General features: G+C 53.3%; 1 protein-coding gene across 1 annotated transcript; it reads right to left on the bottom strand.

Annotated features, from left to right (window-relative positions):
• Positions 1 to 11,973: 11,973 nt before the first annotated feature.
• LOC135982113 (L-gulonolactone oxidase-like) lies at positions 11,974 to 13,454 on the bottom strand. The gene is made up of 2 exons (XM_065587357.1): positions 13,251 to 13,454; positions 11,974 to 12,163 (listed from the first exon to the last, which is right to left on the bottom strand). Exons 1-2 carry the CDS (start codon positions 13,445 to 13,447, stop codon positions 11,989 to 11,991), a joined length of 372 nt encoding a protein of 123 aa, XP_065443429.1. The 5' UTR covers positions 13,448 to 13,454; the 3' UTR covers positions 11,974 to 11,988.
• Between the last annotated feature and the right edge of the window lie 9,481 nt (positions 13,455 to 22,935).

Below are 22,935 nucleotides of genomic sequence, written 5' to 3' on the forward strand. Positions count from 1 at the left end.
GATTTCCCCCCCTGCTGGAGTACAGTCCTTCAATTCTCTGTCACTCCTGCAGTGACCCTGGCAGTCTTCCTGTTCACTGCCCCACTGGTCTATGCCTCACCCTCAGTGGCTGGTAGGGGAACCTGGGCCTGCCCTCTACTCCGGGTTCCAGTCCAGGGATCCTCAGCCCAGCAGTTCTTGGCTTTCTTCTCTTAGTCCTCACGGCTCCTTCCCTGGACTGTTTCCTACCACTCCTGGTTCTCCTCCACCCCCCTTCCTCTGGGAGTACAAGCTCCAAATACTCCTTCCTCCTCCCAGGGAGTGACTGCAGCCTATGCATCTCTGCAGCCTCCAAACACGTCCCCCTCTGCCCAGGGAGGGGCTGCCCTTTCCCAGCAGCAGCCTTGTCTGTTGCCAGCTTCCTGGCTTTATGGGCCCCGCCTATTCCTGCCCAGCTGAGCCTGCTTGCCATCAATTCCCTGCTCCCTGGCTCTTCCTCCAGGTGTAGCCTATGGCGTTAATAGGCCTGCCTGGGCACCTTAACCCCTTCCAGTCCTGTGTGGTGTGGACACCCCGTCACAGGGAGCATGATCCTGGCTGGTGCATTTGGGCACCGCTCTAATGTCCATTAATAGGGGGCAGGGCCAGATTCTCCGAAGTTGCCCCGGATCTCTCCAGTCAGCTTTGCTTTCCCCCAGCCCCTTTCACCCTAGAGCCCGAGTTGAAACTAGCTTCTTTGTGTGACATCCTCCTTTGGGTACCTGGCCTGCCAGGAGTTACTCAGCCAATCCCTGCTTCCCTGACAAGAGGCTGCCCAATCAAGAAAGGCCATTGGCTCAGCAGATCAGCTGGTTTGGGGGTGATGTCATCGCACCACAAGCAATGCCGCACACGCAGCAGAGGATGGGCCGGTGGTGATAGTACTCAGCTGGGCCTGCCCGACCTCCCCGGGGAGGTGTCGCGGGTAAATCAGTTATTGTTAGCGACCTGCGCAGGTCCTGCGAGGGTGGGACCATCTGAGGGCGTAGCTAAGTCAGTTCCCATCAGGTCACCTTCACCCCAGGCAGAGGGCCAGCAGGGAAGCCCCCAGGGCAGCTCTTGCTGAGTTGTATGTGCTAGGTGCTGTACAAACCACAGAACACAGAGACAGTCCCTGCCCCAAAGTGCTGCCAGGCTAAGTATAAGATGGAAACAGAGAGGGGAGGACAAGGAAACAAGGAGACAGGACTGGCCAGTAGGACAGGCTGTGGGGGATGCTTCCTAAAACTGGCGGGGGTCACCTGTGCCCAAACTAAGTGGTCCTATTTGTGATCTCTCTCCCCACCCCTTTTCCCCAAAGTCCCGCCCACATGCTGACCCTTCCCCCCAAAGCCCTGCCTTTGCACCGCCCCTTCTCCCCAAGGCCCCGCCCTCATGCTTCCCCTGAGGCCCCACTTCCACGCCACCTCTTCCCCTCAAAACCCCGTCTCCCGCTCGGTCTTCTCCGCCCCCTTCCCCCCTTGCTCGCCCTTACGGATGGTAAAGAGTGGGGGCCCATGCCCCTCCAACCCTGCCAGATACCCCTGCTCTGCACACCAGCTGCCTGACCATTGTCGAGTGTGTTCTTGGCCTCCTCGCAGAGGAGAGTTTGAAGCAGGGCCCGAAGCAGGGGAAGGAGGTAGCTCTGTGGACGACTGGGGGAGAAAGCAGGAAGGTGCTCGTTGGAAAACGTAACACGCTGGCGATGGAGGCAGGCCTGAGGACCCATCGGACCGTTAGCTGGACCGGGGCTGCCCAGGGCTATTCCTGTCCCTCTGCACAGGGGTGAATTCCCCTCCCATGGTTCTTTAGACCTGCCTCGAGTTGCCAGCCTTGGATTCCCGCGGCACAAGCGGGCACGAGGGTCGTTTTTGAAGGACACAGAAGTTGCAGTGTCAGTCAAAACCCTGCTAGGAAAGCTCCCGGTGTCAGCGGAAGGAGCGCCCCCTCTTGCCCCCCCCACTCACACACACACACACACACACACACACACACACACACACACCCCTGTACATTTCACCGCTCCCCTGGAATTCTGTATCCAGCCCTTCGAGCTCCGACCCTGCCAGAAATCAGTCGTTTCTTACAGCTCTAAAATGAACTGCAGTTTTTTAAACTAACTCCCCATGGCCTCACTGGCTCAGTGTTGCTTTCCAATCCCTCCTGTGTCCTCCTCTGTGCGCGGACGGCCCCAGAAAGACGAATCGCGATTCCCTGCTCTACAGAACGTGGGACGGCTTGTGAGCTCTGGTCCTTCCCTTAACCAAGGCCAGCTTTTCGGTCGACTCATGTGCCCCCTAGTGGCCAATGCACATTCCCTCCCCGTGCCCCGGCTGTGGTAGCTTCAGCTTTGCTACAACAAGTGCAAATATCCTAAAACATCAGATCTAACGACCCATCCCCCCACCCCCAGGACAAGCTTCTGCTATTTCTTTGCAACTTTGAACCTCATCCCCACCAAGCAACTTCAGAACGTGACCTGGGCCTGCGCACACAGAGGAACGTACGAATTCCCCCGCTGGATCAGAACCAGGGTCCATCTAGCCCAGTAGCTCGTCTCGGACACTGGCCGGCCCCAGATCTCTCAGAGGAAGATGTAAGAAACCCTGCAGCAGCAGATGGGGGATAATTAGGGTCACCCACCAACTTTCTAAATGTTGATAACCAGCCCCCCTGCCCTGCCCCCTGCTCTGTCTCGTCCCTCGAGGCCCCGCCCCTTGCTCCGCCTCTTCCCTCAAGGCCCCGCCTCCTGCTCCACCGCTTCCTCCAGGCCCTGCCCCCCACTCTCTCCTTTCCCCTTCCTGCTTCCCCATAACTGGATCTGCTCCACCTCCCGCCCCCCCACCAGCTGGGCTCCCTCTGCCCTGGGGCTGGCCGGGAGCTGCAGCCCATGACACGGAACCTGCCTGGCCATGAGATGCAGGTAGGCGCTGGCACCGGCTGAGCAGGGGCTCACACGGGTTGATGACCCGGCACCTCCCATACCCCTGCCCGCAGTAACCGGACTCTTGGTGTCCGGTCAGTACATCTGACCAGACACTGCCCGGTCCCCTTTTGACCGGACTTTCTGGTCGAAAACCGGGCCCCTGGGAATCCTACATCATCTGCCCCCCATATCGATCTGATGCTGACATCTCACACATCCTCACACCCCTTGTTGCCATGGCAAGCTGGCCCAGGGCTGCCGAAGTGTACAAGAGACAGACTTCTCCCGCTCTGGGGGCTGAGAGAGACAGGTACCATCTGCCCAGCAGTGGGCCGCCCTGCACCCAGCCTGATTTCTCCTTGCACGGACCCTGAGCACAAATCAAAAGTGACCCCCCCGATGCTGACGCTGAAACCAGAGTGAGTAAGGGGAGATTCGTGCCCCCCGCTGCTTGGGGGACGGCCCCCTGTGGCTATTTGTCCCCGATGAGGAGCATGATTCTGTCTCTTTCATGCACAGGCTTAGTGTGGGCCGGTCGCCTTGGGACAGAAGCAGGGGCCATCTCTTTAGATGTGTGTGTACAGCTCCTAGCGCAAAGAACGGGAGCCCCATTCCTGGCTGGGAGCCACTGAATACAAACATGAAATAATAACACCACTGACCGTCATGAGGCACAGGACGGACTCCCAAGCCTTAGGGAATTCACTCCCACGATGACAAATGGAATCTGTCCAGAGGGAGAGATTATATCTGTGTGTGTGTGAGTGTGTGTGTGTGTACATGCATTGTAGCCCCTTCCCCTTTATTTTAAGTCCCCAGGACATTTGCTTCCCTCCCCCCAGGCTCTCTCAGACACAATCTGCTCCTGCTCGGGACGAGCTGGTGAATAAATCACGACGCTCCGGTGCTTTCCAATCTGGGGCAGTGGCGCCGTTAGCTCCCCACAGAAGAGGAGCCCGACTGAAGCCGGAGTTAGCGGATCTAGTTGTAAAATTAACCCTCCGTCCCCAGGCCCCGAGCCCCGCACTGCAGCCAGCGCTAACTGGATGATTCCGCCGGTGCCTCCTCCCCCTACTCCCTTCATGGCGTCAGGGTCTAGTGTGAGCGCTGGGGAGATCTTCATCACTCTTGGCAGCGCTGGCTGAGATGCAGCATCCCTGAGCAAGGCGGCCACTCAGCCAAGGCGTGAAACGGCCTGGACTGGAGAGATCCCAGCTAGGACCACTTCGTTCCTGGAGCACTGGTCAGTGAAGCTGGAGAGAGGAGGAGAAGGGGAGAATAGATCAGTTTGCTCCGGAGCCTGTGATTCTGCTCACCAGGGGTGTTGATCAGCCCCTGCTGCGCGGTGGGGGAGCGGTGGGGCTGTGGACAGAGCGGGAGGCTTTCAGTTCTGATTGCACGAAGGAACTTTGGTTGGACAACACTGAGCAGGGCTCCAGCTGGCATCTTCCTTAGCCAGCCCAACCCTTCCTCCTCCCCGCGCTTCGTCCGACAGGTAAGGGGTCTCTTTCTGATCTTGGCAGGTTCGCTAGGAGAAAGCTGCTTTCACGAGAGCACGCCCAGGGAGATGATATGCATGTGCTTAACAGCACAAGGGCAGCCGAGCAAAGCTTTGCCAGCAAACTCAGTGATGAGGGGAGCAAAGGACTGGAAGTTTTCTTGCTGGTGCGTGAAGTTCCTTTTAAAACCCTCCTACAGCCGCCTTTGAAATCCAGACACGAAAGACATGGATATATCCAATGAAGCAAACTATCTGCTTCACTGTACAGGCTAGCTGTTATTTTGTACTGTGGTGGCCTTTGAGCTCATCTTTAGCTGCAAGGAAGCACGCACGATCTTACCGTTTTCATTCATAAGATTTACACCGGAGCACTTGAAATACACATATGCTCACAGTCCTTCATGGTACATATTTCTGTGCAGACGCACACACGCACACACACGCACACACGCTCTGAAACCTGTCTGAAGTAGAGACGGGCGCACTATTCAAACTGAACAATTGATGTTGTTGAATGTTATTAAAGTCATCAAAGAAATTATCCAACAACTAACCAGCTCCATGATTAGCCCGTCCCTCCTAGGATAAAACACCCGGTAGACGAACAGGTAAGTGACTAAAGAAATGTGGCTCTTCATTTATAGGTGAAGCAGAATGGCCCCAGACAGTGAGCGTTTGGGAAGCTTTAAGGTGGCTGCATAAGACAAGGAATTGCTGCCTGGAAAGGAGACGAGTGTCCAGAGAAAGCATCCTCAAATGTTCCTGCTCACAAGGGACACAAGAGAAATGGAAGCTGGCTGTTAAAGGCGAGCCGTGAAGAAAAGGATCTCTGCCGGGCGTGCGGCTAAACGGTACGTACTGATTTATTACGCACAGTTCAGCTGGAATTCCTAGACGATAAAGCGAATGATGCAATGTGCAGAATTACTCAGTTCGGTAAATGTACCGGTGTCCTTAGGGAACGTTTCCATATGTATAGCTAGATGCGTGTACGTCAAATCTCTGCCTCTTGCACATGAATATGGTACACATCACAAAGTCACACATCCCTCATTCACATACACACGTCACGTCACACAACACACATGACACATGGCAGGCGCGAAACACCCAGCCCCACACATTACTCAAAACAGTCACACAACACCCATATGACACATACCAGCCACACAATGCCCATCCATGCACACATTACACATCCCAGACACACAACAACACATATTACAGACACACACACCTACAAAAGTCACACACACACACACTCTCACAATCTTAGTTTCATAGATTTTACCTTGTCTGGACCTATGTATTTCTCCCTCTGCTATTATTTATCTATTTATCTCTGCAAAGTCTTCAGCTATTGTGTGTATAAAATACTCAACTTTCTTTTGCATCACATTGTATAATTATGCGCATAGACATGGAGTAAATGCAGGCAAAGTCCATTGTCTGGGCCTGGCTGGCGACTCGTGGCGTGGCACATCTTAGGTTCTGTCTGCACTGCAGTCGGGGCAGCAGGGGGCGGCATACCGAGCTAGCTTGCTAAAAACAGCGGGGTAGCCGCTGCGGCCCGGGCGAGCAGCCCACGTACGTCCCCGGGGCCCTGAGCACGACTGTACTGGAGCGCTAGCCGGTGCTGCCACCCGCGTCGCCGCCGTTACACGGCTCCAGCCGAACTCGCTCAGGTGTGGCTGCGTGTGCGGCAGGGCGGAGGGACCCCCCGAGAGCTAGGCCCTGTTTAAAAAGCAAGTACCTGCCTCTCTCCGGTGCTTCTCCAGTCCCTGCATGACCGCAGTACTCGAGCACCTCAGAGTCTTTACTGTATTTATCCTCACGGGGCCCCCCGAGGCAGGGCAGTGCTGTGATCCCCACGGCACAGACGGGGAACTAAGGCACCGAGACAGCCTGAGAGTGACTGTCCCCAGTCACCCGTGGCAGAGCAGGTCGCCCGAATCCCAGGCTAACACCCTAACCTCGGGCCAGCCAGAAGGCAGGGACAAAGACCCACATCGCAGGACCCTGCATTGTTCCTGCAAGGGAGCATGTTCCTGCTCTTCCTCACAAGATCCAGTGTCTCCCAGCTGGGAGTCACTGGCAAGTCAGGCTTCGGCTCTGGCAGCCCCGGTGATCCACCCCCCGGATGGCCAGTTCTCCTCCTACTTCTATACCCAGCAACTGCAACCAACTTCGGTTCTGTCTGCCAGGAGAGAGGCGTTAGCACATGAGAAGTGATTCTACCCTGTACCAGAAGGGGAGGCCAGGCTAAAGGAACCTGCCCCCTGCTTTATTCCCAGGGTCCATGTGTTTGGTCTTGGGTGGTCTTAGGTATCCAGGAGTCCCCCCAGGGATGTCCCAGAAAAAAAACCTGTGCAGCAAATCCGCCAGTTCTGCCTTAGCCTTGAGAGGCTCCATTTGAACCTTCAGCGTCTCATGATACTTATGGCCGGGGTAGATATTGTACATGGCAGATAACTACCCACGTTGCACCTCTCCAATCCCTAAGAGCATGGTGCGTATGTGGCACGCTGCACAGGCAGTGCTAAGGAACGCAGCACGGTGCTGGCCAAGAGCCAGGCAGCCCCACGTCAGGGAGTAAATACACGTGACAAGGAATCTTCCCTCTGCCTATGCAACGCCCTGACTAGGGAATGGAAAACTAACAGGGAAAGAAAAGGATGAAGCTGACGGCGCCTCCGGCTGTGCCGGCATCTGGACTGATCAGACGGGGTGGGACTGACTGATACACAACCACCCCTTTTTCCTAGAAGCCGGGAGCGTGCGTGTAATGCCTGGCATTTTGGTCGTGCCTAGAGCGTGAACCAAGACTCAGCAGCTCCAAGAGCATGACCCTCACTGCTGGAGCTAAAGGAATCCCATCTCTTGCTAGGAGCGGGAGCCGTCAGACGTGTCCTGACACATGGGCTGTAACACGGAACAGCTGGTTACACCGCTGCAGAGACCGGCTGGCTCCTCGCAGGAAGGACGGTGCAGTGGGAAGAGCACGAGCAGAGGCTGCGGAGGAGACCTGGGTTCGACTCCCTCCTCTACCACAGGCGCTGTGTGTGTTTGGACAGGTCACTGTGTGTCTGGGCCTCAGTTCCTGTCTGCACCATGGAGATCCCAGCCTCCCTGGGGTGGTGAGAGGATAAACACAGCGCAGATTGCCAGGCATGCTGATCCCGTGGGAACAGAAGGGCTGTGGAAGAACCTTACACAGAAGCAGCCGGAGTTGGATCCAGATGGGACGGTTCACAGCGTTTAGACCCAAATTCTGAGGGAGCAGGAGAGGGTTCAATCTTCATGATCCACCAGGATCTGGCCCGTCTCTGGTGCAAAGGAATAGCTGCTGCCGCTACTCAGCGTCCACCCTAGAGCTTTAAAACCCACCTGCCTGGGAGGGTAAATGTTAGTCTGTAACCCTGAGCCTCCTGCAGGAGGAAAATCATTGCGATGCCGCATTCTGACCTTGTTCTCGTCCCTGGTGTATTTCCCGAGAAAGCCTCCTCAGCCAGCAGGCGTATTGCAGCTCCTGCTCTGTGCACGGCCGCTTCCGCTCCATTCTTTGCTGCGTGACGGTAAAGAAATAGCCCGGCATGAAATCCATGAGATTCTCTCTTCCCTCTGATCCGGGCCAGCTGCCACTGGCATGTCCATGCTAACCGCATCGTCCTTTCCGACATCTCTCCGGGGAGGTGCTTTGACCGAACCCACGTGCCGCAGCCGAGTTTGCCTTGGCAGCAGTGCCTGGTTTAGCTCGATACAGAGCGTTACTCTCAATTCGCAGCAGGAGAGCGGAGGGATAGAATTGTGCGATCCGGTCAGATAATGCTCACTAAATGCACAGAAGGCAGAGAAAGGAGGAGAAAGGCTGAGCCTTAAAGATCAATCACAGGGAACGGATTATGCGTGAGGATGAAATGATGGAAGATCTAGACGTCAGAGAGGTACGAAGGGAATAAAAATTGACAGCGGGGAGAAAAGAATGAGGCAATTCAGAAAAGAGCAATAAATCAAAAGCTAGCAGCATTCAGAGCCCCCATTGTGAGCCTTCTCCCGGGTACCTCCGTCCCCCCCACCCACGTTTTTCTCATGGCGTGTCCAGCTGAGCCGCTCTCATGTCAAGGGTCACTGCCGGGTCAGAGGTCAGTGAGTGGCACTGCACCCCTGGGTGCCACATTGCAATGCCACTCAGGTTTGGGGAGCCTCTCAGCCAGGGGGCCTGGAACAACCTGCCCCTTTTGCCCCCGCTCCGGGGTACACCCTGTGTTGAACGTGCATCTGGCTGTGGGCAGCACTGCTTTCTCCTGCCTATAAATGGAACCCACTGGCTCAGTTGGGTCTTCCTCTAGTGGCTGGTCCACAGAAGAGGATAACAGCCTGATAGATCTACCAGCGAAAGGAGCGACTCCGTTAGCTCACACAGTAACGCTTGTGCCGGGGAAGCGGATTATTCACTGTTATAGTGGAGCAAACAAAGACTTTGATTACAACAGAGGAACTCAGATCTCCTGACACTGGTCGCTGGGCTGCACTAGCACCTCTTAGGACAATGAAGAGGGACCCCCCCCAAAATGAGATATTTAAAATCCCACCTCCAGTTCTTCCCATCCTCTTGTGAGACGTTAGACTCTGCACATTCTCCCTCCTATCCAGGCCAGTGACAGGTGATAGTCCCTCTGGCAAAGCAAGGCTGAATGTTCGTTCCTCTACAGAAGCAGTGTGGTCTAGTGGAAAGGGCACTGGGCTGGCACTCAGGAGATGTGGGGTCTGTTCCCAGCTCTGCTGCTGAGTCGCTGTGTAACCTGGGGCAAGTCACCTCATCTTTCTGTGCCTCAGTTTCCCTACCTAGTCTGAGGACAGTGGCACTCAGCCACTGTGGTAAAGTGCCTGCAGCTCTCTGGATGAGCAGGTACCTAGCAAATCACTGCAGTACCTAGGCAGATTCTGCGTCAACCCTGATCATGAACAGAAAAACCTTGTGTTGTTACTGAAGAAGCCTGGAACATGAGACTCAGCGGTGAGATTCTGACTGCAAAGAAACGGTGCCACCCACTCTCTGGATGGGATGTGCCTTCGCTGGCTTCTCCTGCTGTTTCTCTGAGATTCCTCTTGCAAAGTGCTGCCACCCAACAGCAGTCTCTGAGAAGCCGCCCGATCTCCGAGCAGGCTAATTGCCCGACTATACAGCAGCGGCCCCTTCATTGCTGCTAACTTGCTTGGGCTCTCATCTTGTTCTCATGCACAGCACCTTCCCAATTAGCTTTTACATCTGGGAGGGGAAAATAGCTCTTGTAACAAATCCACTGCTAGCCTGGACAATATCAGTGAGTTATCTTAGGATTTGTGGTTTAAATTGCCATGTACCCGCCTCTGCCAGCTTTGGGTGCCCCTTGCCAGTGTACTGTTAGAAAGCTGCATTCAGAGACTGGTGAGAGGCTCACAGATCGGGGGCAGAGCCTTAGGGGGTACAGGAATCCCTGCCATATGATGCAGAGAAAAAATGTGCACCCACCACTTTTCCCCTCAATGCTTAAGACTCTGCATCTCCCAACACCTCGGCTTTGTAATTGCTACCCAGCCAGTACTGATCTGAGCCTCCCAGACCCTTGGGCAGGTGGGGAAGGAATTTTGCAGCTAGGGAACAGATAGATGAAGCCACTTGCCCAAAGCCACACAGACGGTCTGTGCCAAAGCTGGGAATAGAACCTAGATCTCCGGGTCCTGTGCTTCAACACACTCACTATCACACTCCCTCTCCCCCACGCTGGCCATTTTCTCCTGACACTTGAACCTGTGACCTTGTCCTTAGAGATGGGTCTGGATCCGAACACCCTGGACTCTGGGGAAGCCAGGCTCTGAGATACCAGAACCAGCAACCTGTATAATAGAGCTAAAGCTGTCTCCTTTCAAACCCGGGCCAGAATCCACAGAACTCCTGGCATGCAGATAACGCCCTGACCAGCACTTTCTCCAGGAGTGGCACCTGGCCAAGCCCCCCGAATCAGCACATGATCCGACAGGACAGAGCCTACAGACTGTTTCCATTCACTGTTGGTTCTTTATTGATGTGTTCTCTCTAACAATGCGTTCGGAGCTGTACAGGACACTAAATGAGGACAGTCCCTGACTCAAGAGCTTCCAACCTCAGAGATGGAGACGGGACGTGCTGGAAGCCGAGAGAGATAATGGTTGGGTTCTAATCTGGGGGACATCATGGAAGGAGCAAGTCTCACAAGGAGCATTGTCCATCTCTAAAGGACAGAGCACGGGAGATGGGCTGGCGAGCTTCATTTCTCTTCTCCAGCGTCCCGTCCTCCCTCAATAAAACACCTTCTCCAGGTACGCATTCAGGAACATGCCAGTGGGATCCAGCTCCTCCCGCATGGTGCAGTACTTCCGGAAGCCGGGATACATCTTCTCAAAGTCTTTCCGGGTACAAGTGTGAGCCTACGAGAGAGCGACTGTGTCAGCAAACCCTCCGCCCACGAACACTGAGCAACAACGGCAGACGTGATCTCTCTGTGTGTTCGTCTGGAGAGATCTACAGGCGCGTACACTGCCTGGGGCCAAACACAGCAACAGAGTCCCGACCCCAGAGGCTTTACAATCAGGCTGGCTCCATCTGGACAGGAGCAGCACAGGGTGGTGTGGTTCTTACAGGTGGAAGGTCTGTGTCGTCCAGGGGTGGCCAGAACTAATACATACAGTGAAACCTGCCCTGAAACCCCCCTGCCTCAGACACCTTTAGGGACATCTCCCGTTTTGTAAACCCAGGTCTGCGGCTCATTTCCAAGCCCAGCCTTGAGAGTCCACACTGCATGGTAAACCCGGGCTTACAATTGCTGGGCCCGGGTCTTCCAGTCGTGCTAATGCGTCCACGCTGCACAACATAGACCTTCTGACTCCGGTCCACAGCTTGTCCTGGGTCCCCACTGCACAATGGCAGGGGTTGGACCCGACTCACAGCAGGACCTTGGCTCTGACCCACCCCCTAGCAGGGTCCTAGGGCCCAGGCTCTGAGTGCTTGGTGTGTGGACGGAAGTGGGACTTGGTCTCAAACCTGAACCAGAGCCCGGGCTCCGTGTGCAGTGTAGACAGACCCTCGATGTCTGAGGGGGCCACTTTGCTCATCCATGAGGTTCTAAAGGCCAAGTTTGCCCTCATGGGTCTAGACTGAAGCTGAGCCATGCCACCCCTTCCCCCATCTCTCCTCAGCCCCATTGCCCTAGGACGATCCTCACCTACCGCCCCTCCTTGAATCTAATGAGGCCTTTCCCTGCCCCCAGAGGGACAATGACTGATTCAGGCCACCCCGCCCCTGCCCGGCCCCTAGCCCCACTGTCCTGTATATGGCCTCCTGTGCTCACAGTGAGTGAGGGGGCTGGGAACCCGCAGCAGTGGAGATAGGGCATGGCAGAGAGGACAGGCCAGAAGGTTCCCAGATGAGCCGGATCAGGACTCTGCCTCAGCGAGCATCTAGGCCGGCCCTACTCCACCCTCCCACCCCCCGCAGCCACCCTCCTTGTTACCCTCAGAACCTGGAGCGTGAGTCCCAGTGTCTAGTTCACAGGGTTAAAGAGCAAGGGCTGGGCTCAGAGACCTGCGCTCTGATTCCTCCCTGAGCCCACGGGCCAGGCTGCAGCGGTACCTTTGCCCAGTGCGGTCGCCCCCCAGCCTTCTTCATGACGCTCTCGTAGGCCAGCCAATAGTCCAGCCGGGGCACGTCCTTCCCGTAGGGCCTGAGGGCACAGGGAAGAGTCAGTGGCTAGCAGCTGCCTCCGTCCCCCTTCACAGGGGGTTTCTTTGGCATTAAGACGACAAAGGGGGCACATGACACAAACTCATTCACCTCTGACATGGACTGGTCACTGGGGGAGACAGAGCTACCCTCGCCTTCACAGAGGTTATGGATTTCCCCACTGGGGGATGCTCATGGGACCTACCGGAGTTTGAGTTCTGCAGCCAGCCCTACTCGGGCCAGCAGTGGGGTGTGAACCCGGCACTGTCGGCGCTAGAAGCAGCAGCCGCGGCCGCGTGAGCTCAAGGACTAACCCCAGCTGGGTAGGGCCTGCGGCAGACTCTGCTCCAGCTCAGACTAGACGCGCTCTGTCTCCTAAGCCTGGGTTAAAACTGAGCCCCGGGCACCTGGGGTGAATGTCAGGAAAAGCTTCTCGGGAGGGAGATGGTGGATCTCTGCTGTGCAGTGTCCCCCGGGAAAGGGCTGGAGACCCATCGCTTGGGACATTTAACATCAGACCGGACAGGGCCCTGGGGAACAGGCTGAGGAACATTTTTGGGTCTGTGTTTGTCCAGCACAACGGGGTCCTGGTCCATGACGGGGCCCCTAGACATCCCCACAATACGAACAATTAACAACAAGTAACAATAAGAATTCCCAGTGGGACAGGACCCGATAGCTCTTTTAATCTCATGTTCATGATCAAACCAACCAGCTGGGAATAAATAATCAACTCAACCCTTAAAATCCCCATGAACCAAACTGTGTTGTAATCCCCATGTGACAAGTGGGGAAACTGAGGCACGGGGCGGGGACTTGACTGGCCCAAGGTCCCATAGCTGGGAACATAAGTCAGGACTCTCAAGCCACTGGACAGTTTTTCTGCCCCCGTGCAGCAGGGGAAGAGAACTCTGGGGTCGCCGCCCACCAACTCCGAGCGGACCACGAGCAGTGAGATCCGGATCGGCCGAGCCGTCGACGTCTGGTAACACCAGCTTCCAATGTGCAGGTTAACTCTGGCTTGTGCTGCAGCCCCCGGCCCTGCCAGAGCCAGAGCCCCGTTCCTCCCGGCCCAGCCCCCGCTTTACCTGTACATGATGATGTTCATGTAGCAGCTGTCTCTCTGGAAACAGGGACTCAGCAAGATGTCGTCCCCCCGAGCAAAGCGCACCTCCACTGGGTAGTGTGCCACCACTTTGGGGTTGTTCTCCAGCACGGCCTTCAGCTTCAGCAGGGCCTCCTTCATCTTCTCACTGCCCAGGTGCAAACCGCCCCCAGAGCGCATGTTAGCATTGGAGCCACCATCTCGCTGCTGGGCCTCAAACCGCCCTTCCCCACAGTGGGGCGAGCTCAGAGCCTGACCACATCTCCCCCTAGCGCTGGAAGGGCAGGGGCTGGGGGTCGAGATTGAGGGGCACCAGCAGAGCTGTGTGGGGGTGCCCAGGGCTGGGATAGCAGGGGGCTGTGGGTTCGGACTGAGGGGATCAGCAGAGTTCTGCGGGGGGTGCCCAGGCTGGAATAGCAGGGGGCTGAAGGTTGGGCTGAAGGGCATTGGCAGAGCTAAACCCATTGGCATTGGGGGGAGGAATAGCTCAGTGGTTTGAGCATTGGCCTGCTAAACCCAGGGTTGTGCATTCAATCCTTGAGGGGGCCATTTAGGGATCTGGGGCAAAATCAATACTTGGTCCTGCTAGTGAAGGCAGGGGGCTGGACAGGACTGGACTGGACTTTCAAGGTCCCTTCCAGTTCTAGGTGATAGAATAGAATAGCTGGGGGGAGCAGGACTGGAAGAGTCAGGGCGCGCTGTGGGTTTGGGGCTGAGGCACACTGGCAGAGCTGAGGGGGAGTGCTGGAATAGCCGGTGGGCTGTGGCGGGCTGGCAGAGCTGAGGGGGAGCAGGGCTGGAAGAGTCAGGGGGGGCTGCGGGTTTGGGCTGAGGCACACTGGTAGAGCTGAGGGGGAGTGCTGGAATAGCCGGGGGGCTGTGGCGGGCTGGCAGAGCTGAGGGGGAGCAGGGCTGGAAGGGTCAGGGGGGGCTGTGGGTTGGGGCTGAGGCACGCTGGCAGAGCTGAGGGGGAACAGGGCTGGAATAGCCAGGGGGCTGCGGGTTTGGGGCTGAGGCACACTGGCAGAGCTGAGGGGGAACATGCTGGAATAGCCGGGGGGGGGGGGGGCTGCGGGTTTGGGGCTGAGGCACGCTGGCAGAGCTGAGGGGCAGGGAAGCTTTCACAGATGCCTGCACCATACTTGGCTCTAGCTGGCATTAAAATCCCTCCCTTTTGTGAGCGATTTATGTACGGAGTCGTTATCAAAGAGAAGATACTGCGAGCTAAGCCGGGACCAGAACCACCTTCCAGCCTCTCGCCACCAGCAGAGCTGGTCCCTGCAGAACGGCCCCTCAGGCTAACAGGGAAGCGATGCTGCTGAGTTTCTGTGCAACACTGGGGAGCTCAGCACAGCTCAGCGCTTTTAACTCTCAATCGCTGTGCAAGTCCCCACGCTAGCTACCATGGGATCCTACTGATTAACAAAGCGAAGAGTGTAATGAGACCACAAAGTACAGCTGGGAGCCTGCTAACAGGCTTTGACATTTCCCTGTTTTTTCACCTGTAGTAATGACACACAGTAGCTCTGGGAAACCCTCATGCTTCAGGGCATAAGCCACCCTCTCACTCAGGTCAGGAAGAAACTTTCCCCACGGGCAGGGTATCCCACACAGTCACTTAATGAGACAGTTCCTACTCCAAAAGCTTACCATCTAAATAGACAAGATAGACAAATGCTAAGAGGAGAACCCGGAGGCACAAAGGCACGGCAGCATTGCTCACACGCTTGCTTTGTCCAACCCTGCCTGTGGGCAACTGATTGTTCCTTCCTAAAAGGAGTACTTTGCATTTGTCCTTATTGAATTTCATCCCATTTACTTCAGACCATTTCTCCAGTTTGTCCAGATCATTTTGAATTTTAATCCTGTCCTCCAAAACACTTGCAACCCCTCCCAGCTGGTCTCTTCTGGCCTTGGAATCTATGTCTCTGGGACTCTATTCCAGGATAACTCAGACAAGCCAAAGAGAAATTAAGCCTCCCCCATGTCATGTACACCAGACAATCTGCAACTGAAGCTGAATTATTCAGCCTGTCAATGGGATACCAGCGTCCCTGGCGTGGCTCCTTTTCAGGACTCGTCCTCCGCTGAGAAACCAGGCGTCAGAAAGGGTGCAGGCCATCAGGGCAACCCACCGGGGAAAGAGACAATCCAGGGGGAGCGAGGGAAGGGGCAGACACTAGCCAGATGGAAGCAATACTGAACTGCGGGGGAAGGAGGCGAGGGTGCAAGACCGGCTTACGCTCTGAGGGAACTGAAACAACTTGGGAGAAGAATAGCAACAATGGCCTTGATTCTGATCTCCTGACGTCAGCGTAAGAGAGGAATAACGCCGCTGGAGTCACTGCAGCTGTATTGGTGGAAGTTCAGAGGCAGGCCACGGCTGAGCCTGGCCCTTGCTTTTGACCCCTGTGGGGTCACGTCTTTTATCGTAGAATCATAGCAACATAGGGCTAAGCTGAGAAGTGAGCGGTCACATCCTCACATCCCAGACTAGTCCCATGGAAATAAGGTGCTATTGGCGGTTAGGAATCCAGTCCTGTCCTGATATTCCTGTCACCTCCAGAGAAAGGGAAGAGCCTAGAAGATGGAAAAGGAAACTTAGTTTGATAGCATCCTGTCTGGCAAGAACTCACTTATCAATAGCTGGGGTGTAAAATTCTTGCTTCTGTATTGTTTTGTATGTTTATTTGCATGGTCTGTTTGGTTCTGTAATTGTTTCTGTCTGTTGTATAATTAATTTTGTTGGGTTTGTTAAGGTGGTGGGATATAATTGGTTAAAGAACCATGTTACCGTATGTTAGAATTGGTTAGTTAAATTTCAGTAACATGATTGGTTAAGGTATAGCTAAGCACAACTCAAATTTTACTATATAGTTTGCAGTCAATCAGGAAGTAAGGGGGGGCGAATGGGAACAGGGAATGGGGGTGGGGAAATTGGAATCATGTTTTGCTAAGGGGGGAATAGGAACAGTGAATGGGAACAGGGATGGCTCTGTGGTGTCAGAGCTGGGAAGGGGGACACTGAGGAAGGAAACTGGAATCATGCTTGCTGGAAGTTCACCCCAATAAACATTGAATTGTTTGCGCCTTTGGACTTCGGGTATTGTTGCTCTCTGTTCATGCAAGAAGGACCAGGGAAGTGAGAGGGTGAAGGAATAAGCCCCCTAACATCTTGGTGCCGTGACTCGGATGCATCGCATCGGATAGGTGAGTGGCAGCCTGTAAGCCCCCCCCCCCCCCCCCCCAACAGTCCGCGCAGCTCTGCTTGGAGGGGCTATAGCGAACTCTCGTGATGGTAGTTGCGGGTTCTGCCAAGCCAGGGAAAAGGATTTTTTGGATAAATGGATAAGGAAGAACCAGGGCCCATACCAGGAGCAGCGGTCAGCCTGGGATGAGATTAAAAAGGAAATGGATGCAGTGTTAGAGGACCCAGAGGGATGGGGGGGCTGAGGAGCCCCCCCTCCTTTGGTAGATGGGTAGTGGAAGAAGGTCCCTGCCCATGGGGACTGGATGCCCTCCAGGGAAAGGAGGCACTTCAGCCCACTTGTGAGAGGTGTGAAGTAAGGGCAGCATTATGGGAAGCTGCCAGTAAACTTTCAAGGTTGGTGCTGTTTCAGCAAGGGCTGCTGAAGGGGTGTAGAGTAGTTCGGGTGGTTAAAGATGATTTGGCCCATCAGGGTTTAGAGTCAGAAGCAGAGTTAACAGACCAGCTTTAGAGACAGGAGCTGGGACTTGGTCCTGGGGAAGTGGAGGAAAAAAGAAAAGGTTTCAACCTGAAAAATGGCCGGGTTTGCAGGAGCAGGTAACGACCCCCACTCTTCTCCCAGAGCCAGGCTGAGAACCTGGGGGGAAGGGTTCCCAACTGTTCCAACCCGGGGAGTCTACTCTTGGTTCAGCGCTAACTATATCCTTTTCTTCTTTTCCTTCTTCTTTCTCTCAGTTTACTTAATTTGCTGCTGGGAGCCTGTACTTTAAACTGCCCTGACAGGCTTCATTGGTTTCTTTCCACCTCTCCTGCTCCTCTCCCCCGGCCTGTCCACACTTTTGTTTTTCTGAAGTTTTAGTGGAGGGGACTTTGGATACTTATGTGAAATGGTTTTGGTGGTTTGTTTTGTTTGGGACAAAGTACGACAGAGGTCTGCTGTAGTCCACTGGAATTTTTGGAGGAACAGATCCATGGGCAACCATGGAGACAAATGTTTTCATAGAATCATAGATTATAGGACTGGAAGGGACCTCGAGAGGTCATCGAGTCCAGTCCCCTGCCCGCATGGCAGGACCAAATACTGTCTAGACCATCCCTGATAGACATTTATCTAACCTACTCTTAAATATCTCCAGAGACGGAGATTTTTACTGCCCTTTGAACAGTCACAGGTTAAGGCGGCTGTGTGGCAATAATTGTACTTGGTGGCTGAGTTGTTAAAAACACAGTGCGCTACCTTAAAAAACTAAATGTAGGAGTAAGTAATTTAAGAAAGTAAGTAAAAAGTTACAAATACCTTTTGCAAAAATTAATAATACAGGGTTTGGAGGAAAGGAAACATTTGGGAGTTGTGAAAATGGTACAGGTAACAGTTTTGGTGTTACAAGAAGCAAGTTTTTGGTTTAATAATAAAACCCAGTTCTATAAATGTAACTGTATGTGCAACTCTGTGCAATCACATTGGATGGAAACTTGGTAATTCAATTATACCGGGGCTGAGGAAGAGTGGCTACTACCACCACGATGCTTCTGTCCCCAGAAGCCTTTACAGCTATTCTGAGAAAAAATGGGCCCTTTTCCCACAAAAATGGTCTATAGGGGACTGCTGCAGGCAGCAGGCGGAGAAATAATCTAATCAAATTATTTAACTATTGGGTAATGTGATCAAAATCACTAAAGGAATGTCAGGGGTTTCTATTGGAACTTAACTTGACTGCCCCTGGCTGTCTCTGGTTGTACAAGATGGGAGTGTAATCGGGGTACAGTTGTGCAAAAAAAAAAAAAAAGGAATCACAGTGCAAAAAATGTTAGGCAAAAATAGTTCTGTGCATGCATAGGAAAAGGAAAAGGGGAGCAATGATGGGAACACTGAGCCTTGGGGGGGCTCTGGGAGATTGGACTGTAGCTTTGGTGGGGGTGCATGAAAACTCTGTGGGCACGGGAAGGCAGTTACACCTTGTGTAAAATTAATATGGCTAATATAATGTTATGGAAAGTAAACTATTTCCCAGGACATGTGCAGTGTATATTGGAAAAGAGGTAAAAGAAATGCAAACAAAATGTGGTACTTAATTAAAATCCTATTAGGGCTCCAAAAGAAGCCACAATAAATTGTGCTTTCTTTTTCAAATCTCTGTGTGTTTTAAAGCAGGAGATGAAAGTGAAAAGTAATGAGAACTCTGGTGGAAGTGAAATGTGTCCCTTTTAAGACAGTCTCTGAGCTGCTGATCGCTTTGGATCCAGAGGCAAGCCAAGAAAGCCTCTGTGTAAATGCAAATTACCTAACTGATGGGGGAAGAAGAAAACTACCCATAAGTAGCAGCACAAAAAATTTGGAAATAATAAATCCATCTGGCCAGCAAACAAGCTACTAGAAGACTCAGATTATGGCCCTCCAGAAGAGGGAGGTGAAAAAACAAGTCAAGCCTGAAAATAAGGGGGACAGGCTAACCCTAACGGGGGGGGGCGTCAGGGGGGTGTACAAAGCCAAAATCTAAAGCTGTCTCTCAGCTATTACCTGAAAATAAACGTAAAGCTTGGTACAGCAAAAAAACGATTGCAAACCTGGTCTGTTGTACAAGAGGGGAAACTGAGGCACGCCACCTCATAAATTTCATAAATGACCAGTGAATGGGGTAATTCACTAGCCTGACTATAAAACAAAATAAGAACAGCCTAAAGGTAATTCTTCTGTTTTTCCTGCACTTAGCAAGGAAATTTGTAAAAGGAATTGGTATTACTATTAAGCAATAATCTGTCCCCACCAAAGGGGGTAAAAATTGTTTCTTTTGTTTTTCAGACACTCTACAAGCATGCTGGCACCAGCGAAAGAATAACCCAGAATACTATGAATCTGTGTTTTGCGTTGTTTGTCTGTGGTGTGTGTCTTGTTGCTAGCATGACGTGGGTGGGGGGTGGCTTCAAAAGGCTGACAGGGGTGGAAAATGTGTACGAAAACACAAAATGCTCAACGAGGAGGCCAGCACCTGTGTAACAGCTACCATGGTACCTGAAAATAGAACGGCAACTAAAATGATGCTCGCTAAAAGTTTACCCCAATAAACATCAAATTGTTTGCGCCTTTGAACTTCGGGTATTGTTGCTCTGTTCATGCGAGAAGAACCAGGAAAGTAAAAGGGTAAAAACATAAACCCCCTAACACGGGGGAGGGGCTGGAGGGAGCTGAGGGTCTTGCTCACCTCTGATGCGTGCAGTCCCTTTGTGATGTCAGGACCCGCCTGGTCCTGGCCCTTTATGATGCGTCACTGGAACAAACAGCCTCTCGGGAGAGATCCAGTGGCAGCACCAGCAGGGAGCCCAGTGTCCAGACCGTCCTCCCCAGCACGAGGATGGGGATCACACACAGCTGGTTCCTTGCCTGCTGGGACAGCCCCTGGGTGTTGTACACCTGCGTCCTTCTGGTCCTGGTCACTTGGATGGGCATGGCGACCCAGCACAGTTTCTCCAGGAGAAGCAGGATGGTAGGAGGACACCCCCCCGCAACGCCCCCTGCAGCCATCCTACACTCTCAGCAGAGCTTGCCTGGACACAGCCCCATGGAAGGAAGGGAGGGAGGGTGGGTGGGGGGCCAGAGGCCCCCTGTTCTGACCAGGCCCCATTGGGCTGGCAGGACACATCCACAGAGAGAGACAGGGCCACAGACCGAGCTCGTGGCTCCATTCATTGGTTGTTCCTTACTGCCCCGACCACCCCAGCTACTGATGATAGAACATTTGCTGCTACCTAATATAAGACACACCTGTGGCATTTTGTCCCTGCTGGGATCACTCCATATACGGTGATCCAGTAAGAAGAGGCTCTGTTCTTGAATCCTCCAGTTTTCATGAACACTTTAAATTCAGCAAAATCACAAAGAACAAAATGTCTGAAAAGAGCATGCAAATACAGACTTGTATTGCTACGATTAAAATGCAGAGCAGCCTCTAATTGGCATTTACAGGCATATTACAAGTTAAAATATTTATTATAAATTCAAATGAATAATTCATTACCTCCAAGCAACAAGTAGGATAGAAAAACCAGGAGTACTTGTCGCACCTTAGAGACTAACAAATTTATTTGAGCATAAGCTTTCGTGGGCTACAGCCCACTTCTTCGGATGCATAGACTGGAACATAATATTGAGGAGATATATATATATACACATAGAGACAGGTGGGAGTTGTCTTACCAACTCTGAGAGGCCAATTAAGTAAGAGAAAAAACTGGGCTATCTTGATTATCACTTCAAAAGTCCCATTACAGACCACTGGGGGACACCACTATTTACCTCTCTCCATTCTGAGAAACATATTATTTATTCCTACCCTTTTAACCAGTTACTGATCCATGAGAGGACCCTCCCTCTTATCCCAGGACAGCTTACTTTGCTTAAGAGCCTTTGGGGAGGGACCTTGTCAAAGGCTTTCTGAAAATCCCAGTATGTCAGTGCACTGCAAGGCCTTCAGTGGCTTTTAAACTTTCCCAATGAGACATCGGAGACATGGTCCAGTTAACTTGTGTTCAGGTCTAACAAGAACCTGCTGTGAGAAACTCGTTTTAACAATGATGCCCCTGGGCCAGCACAGGTCACAGGTCAAAATGTGTCACTTCAACAACTATGGCATTGGGAGAGCCAAAATAACCACCACACACCACAGGAATGTACTGACTATGACCCCCTACTTCAAATGCACTGTGGCCTAGTGGATAGAGCACTAGACGGAACTCAGGAGATTTAAGTGCTAGTCCTGTCTCTGCTACTGTCTTGCTGGGTGACCTTGGGTAAGTCACTGTTCTTCTCTGTGCCTCAGTTTCCCATCTCTAAAAGGGGGCTAATGCTACAGACCTCCTTTGTAAAGTGCTTTGAGATCCACTGACTAAAAGTGTTAGATAAGAGGTAGGGCTCTTTATTATCTCATGATATAGGGTGCTTTTCTTAAAGCTCCCACTGCTGGAGTCAAGTGATTTATCTGAAAATCTCGGCTTTTTATTTGATTTGATTTAATTTCATTTTATTTGTTAGCACATTTTAAGCCCTCATGGTTGCAAAGAGAAGCTGGAAAATGTAAACTGTCTGTGGCAGGCTTCTCCGAGGAAGACGAGGCACAGGGATGAAAGGAAGAAACCGAAAGGTAAGCAGCCCCTGACCCCACAGCTGCGCTGGCAGACTCGGGCCCCACGCAAAGCAGAAAAATAGGGTCTATTCCCCCTCCTGCCTCCCCTCTTCCTGTGAAGGCACAGTCATGCCCACAGTCGTGCAGAGGCGCTGGCTGGGGCTCCGTTCACAGGCTGCCCCGTAATCTGGGGCTCTGGGGCGCTAGGAAGCAGAGGGTGCCCAAGCAGCTCAACGTCTCCTTTATGTCTCACTTCTGGCAGGTTTTGGACGCTGTGAGGACGAGTTGGAGGAGGCTTGTGCATCCCTAGAGGCATGGTAAGCAATGCCCCCCTTCATAAATCTGCAGTGGGTCAGTCCCCTCCTCTCGTGTCATGCAGCTCAACCTCCCCCCCTCCCCGCCCCCAGGGGCAGTAGCCCTAGTAATCCCTCTCCTGCCCCGACCTATAGACCAGGCAAGCAACTATTCTCCTTAGAATCATGCAATTCATTCCCACCCAGCAGAAGTTGCCATCTCTAATCCACCCCCATGCATCATACAATGGGTCATTCCCTCCTTGAGCATCATGCGGCTCATTTAACCTGGGAGGGGGGCGGTAGATTGTGTCGACTGGACTGGACCATCCTCCCCTCCCAAGAGGGCGAGAAAATGTTTGATGGGAGCAGCCCCGTGCACACCAGGAAGGTGAGGTGGAGAGTTCAGGAGGAAGGCTGGCTTTTCTGGTACGGTGAGTAGGATCCGGCAGCACCTGTGTAATGGTCCCACCCCCATCTCCAGTCCCACAGCATGGGTTCCCAGTGGGATTTGAACCCTGGACCTTCAGCTCTGCAGCATAAAGCACCCCTTAGAGCCTGCACTCAGCTACCTGCTCTCGCTGTTCCACAGCCTCGGCAAGCTCCTGGAGCAGCTCCCCTTGGCTCACACCCTCAGGATCGCTGAGAGGAGGCTAGAGTACGTGGCCAGACACCTGGATGAAGTTCTGATACCGTAAGGCAACAGCACGGGGGGCACCAGACTGGAGGCTGGGTGGGAGGGGATAGTGCATGGAGAGAGGAGGGAGCAGGGAAAACCAGACACTCCAGGATCCGAAAATAACAGGGGAAAAGTCACTTAGGCTACGTCTACACTACGGGGGGGGATCGATTTCAGATACGCAAATTCATCTACGGGACTAGCGTAGCTGAATTCGACGTCTCTGATCCGACTTACCCCGTTGTGATGACAGCGGCAAATCGACCGCCGCGGCTCCCCCGTCGACAGCGCTTACTCCTCCCCGGGCTGGTGGAGTACGTGCGTCGATTCGGGGATCGATTATCGCGTCCCGACGAGACGCGATAAATCGA

Source organism: Chrysemys picta, chromosome 3, assembly GCF_011386835.1.
Source record: "Chrysemys picta bellii isolate R12L10 chromosome 3, ASM1138683v2, whole genome shotgun sequence".
Lineage (NCBI taxonomy): Eukaryota > Metazoa > Chordata > Testudines > Emydidae > Chrysemys > Chrysemys picta.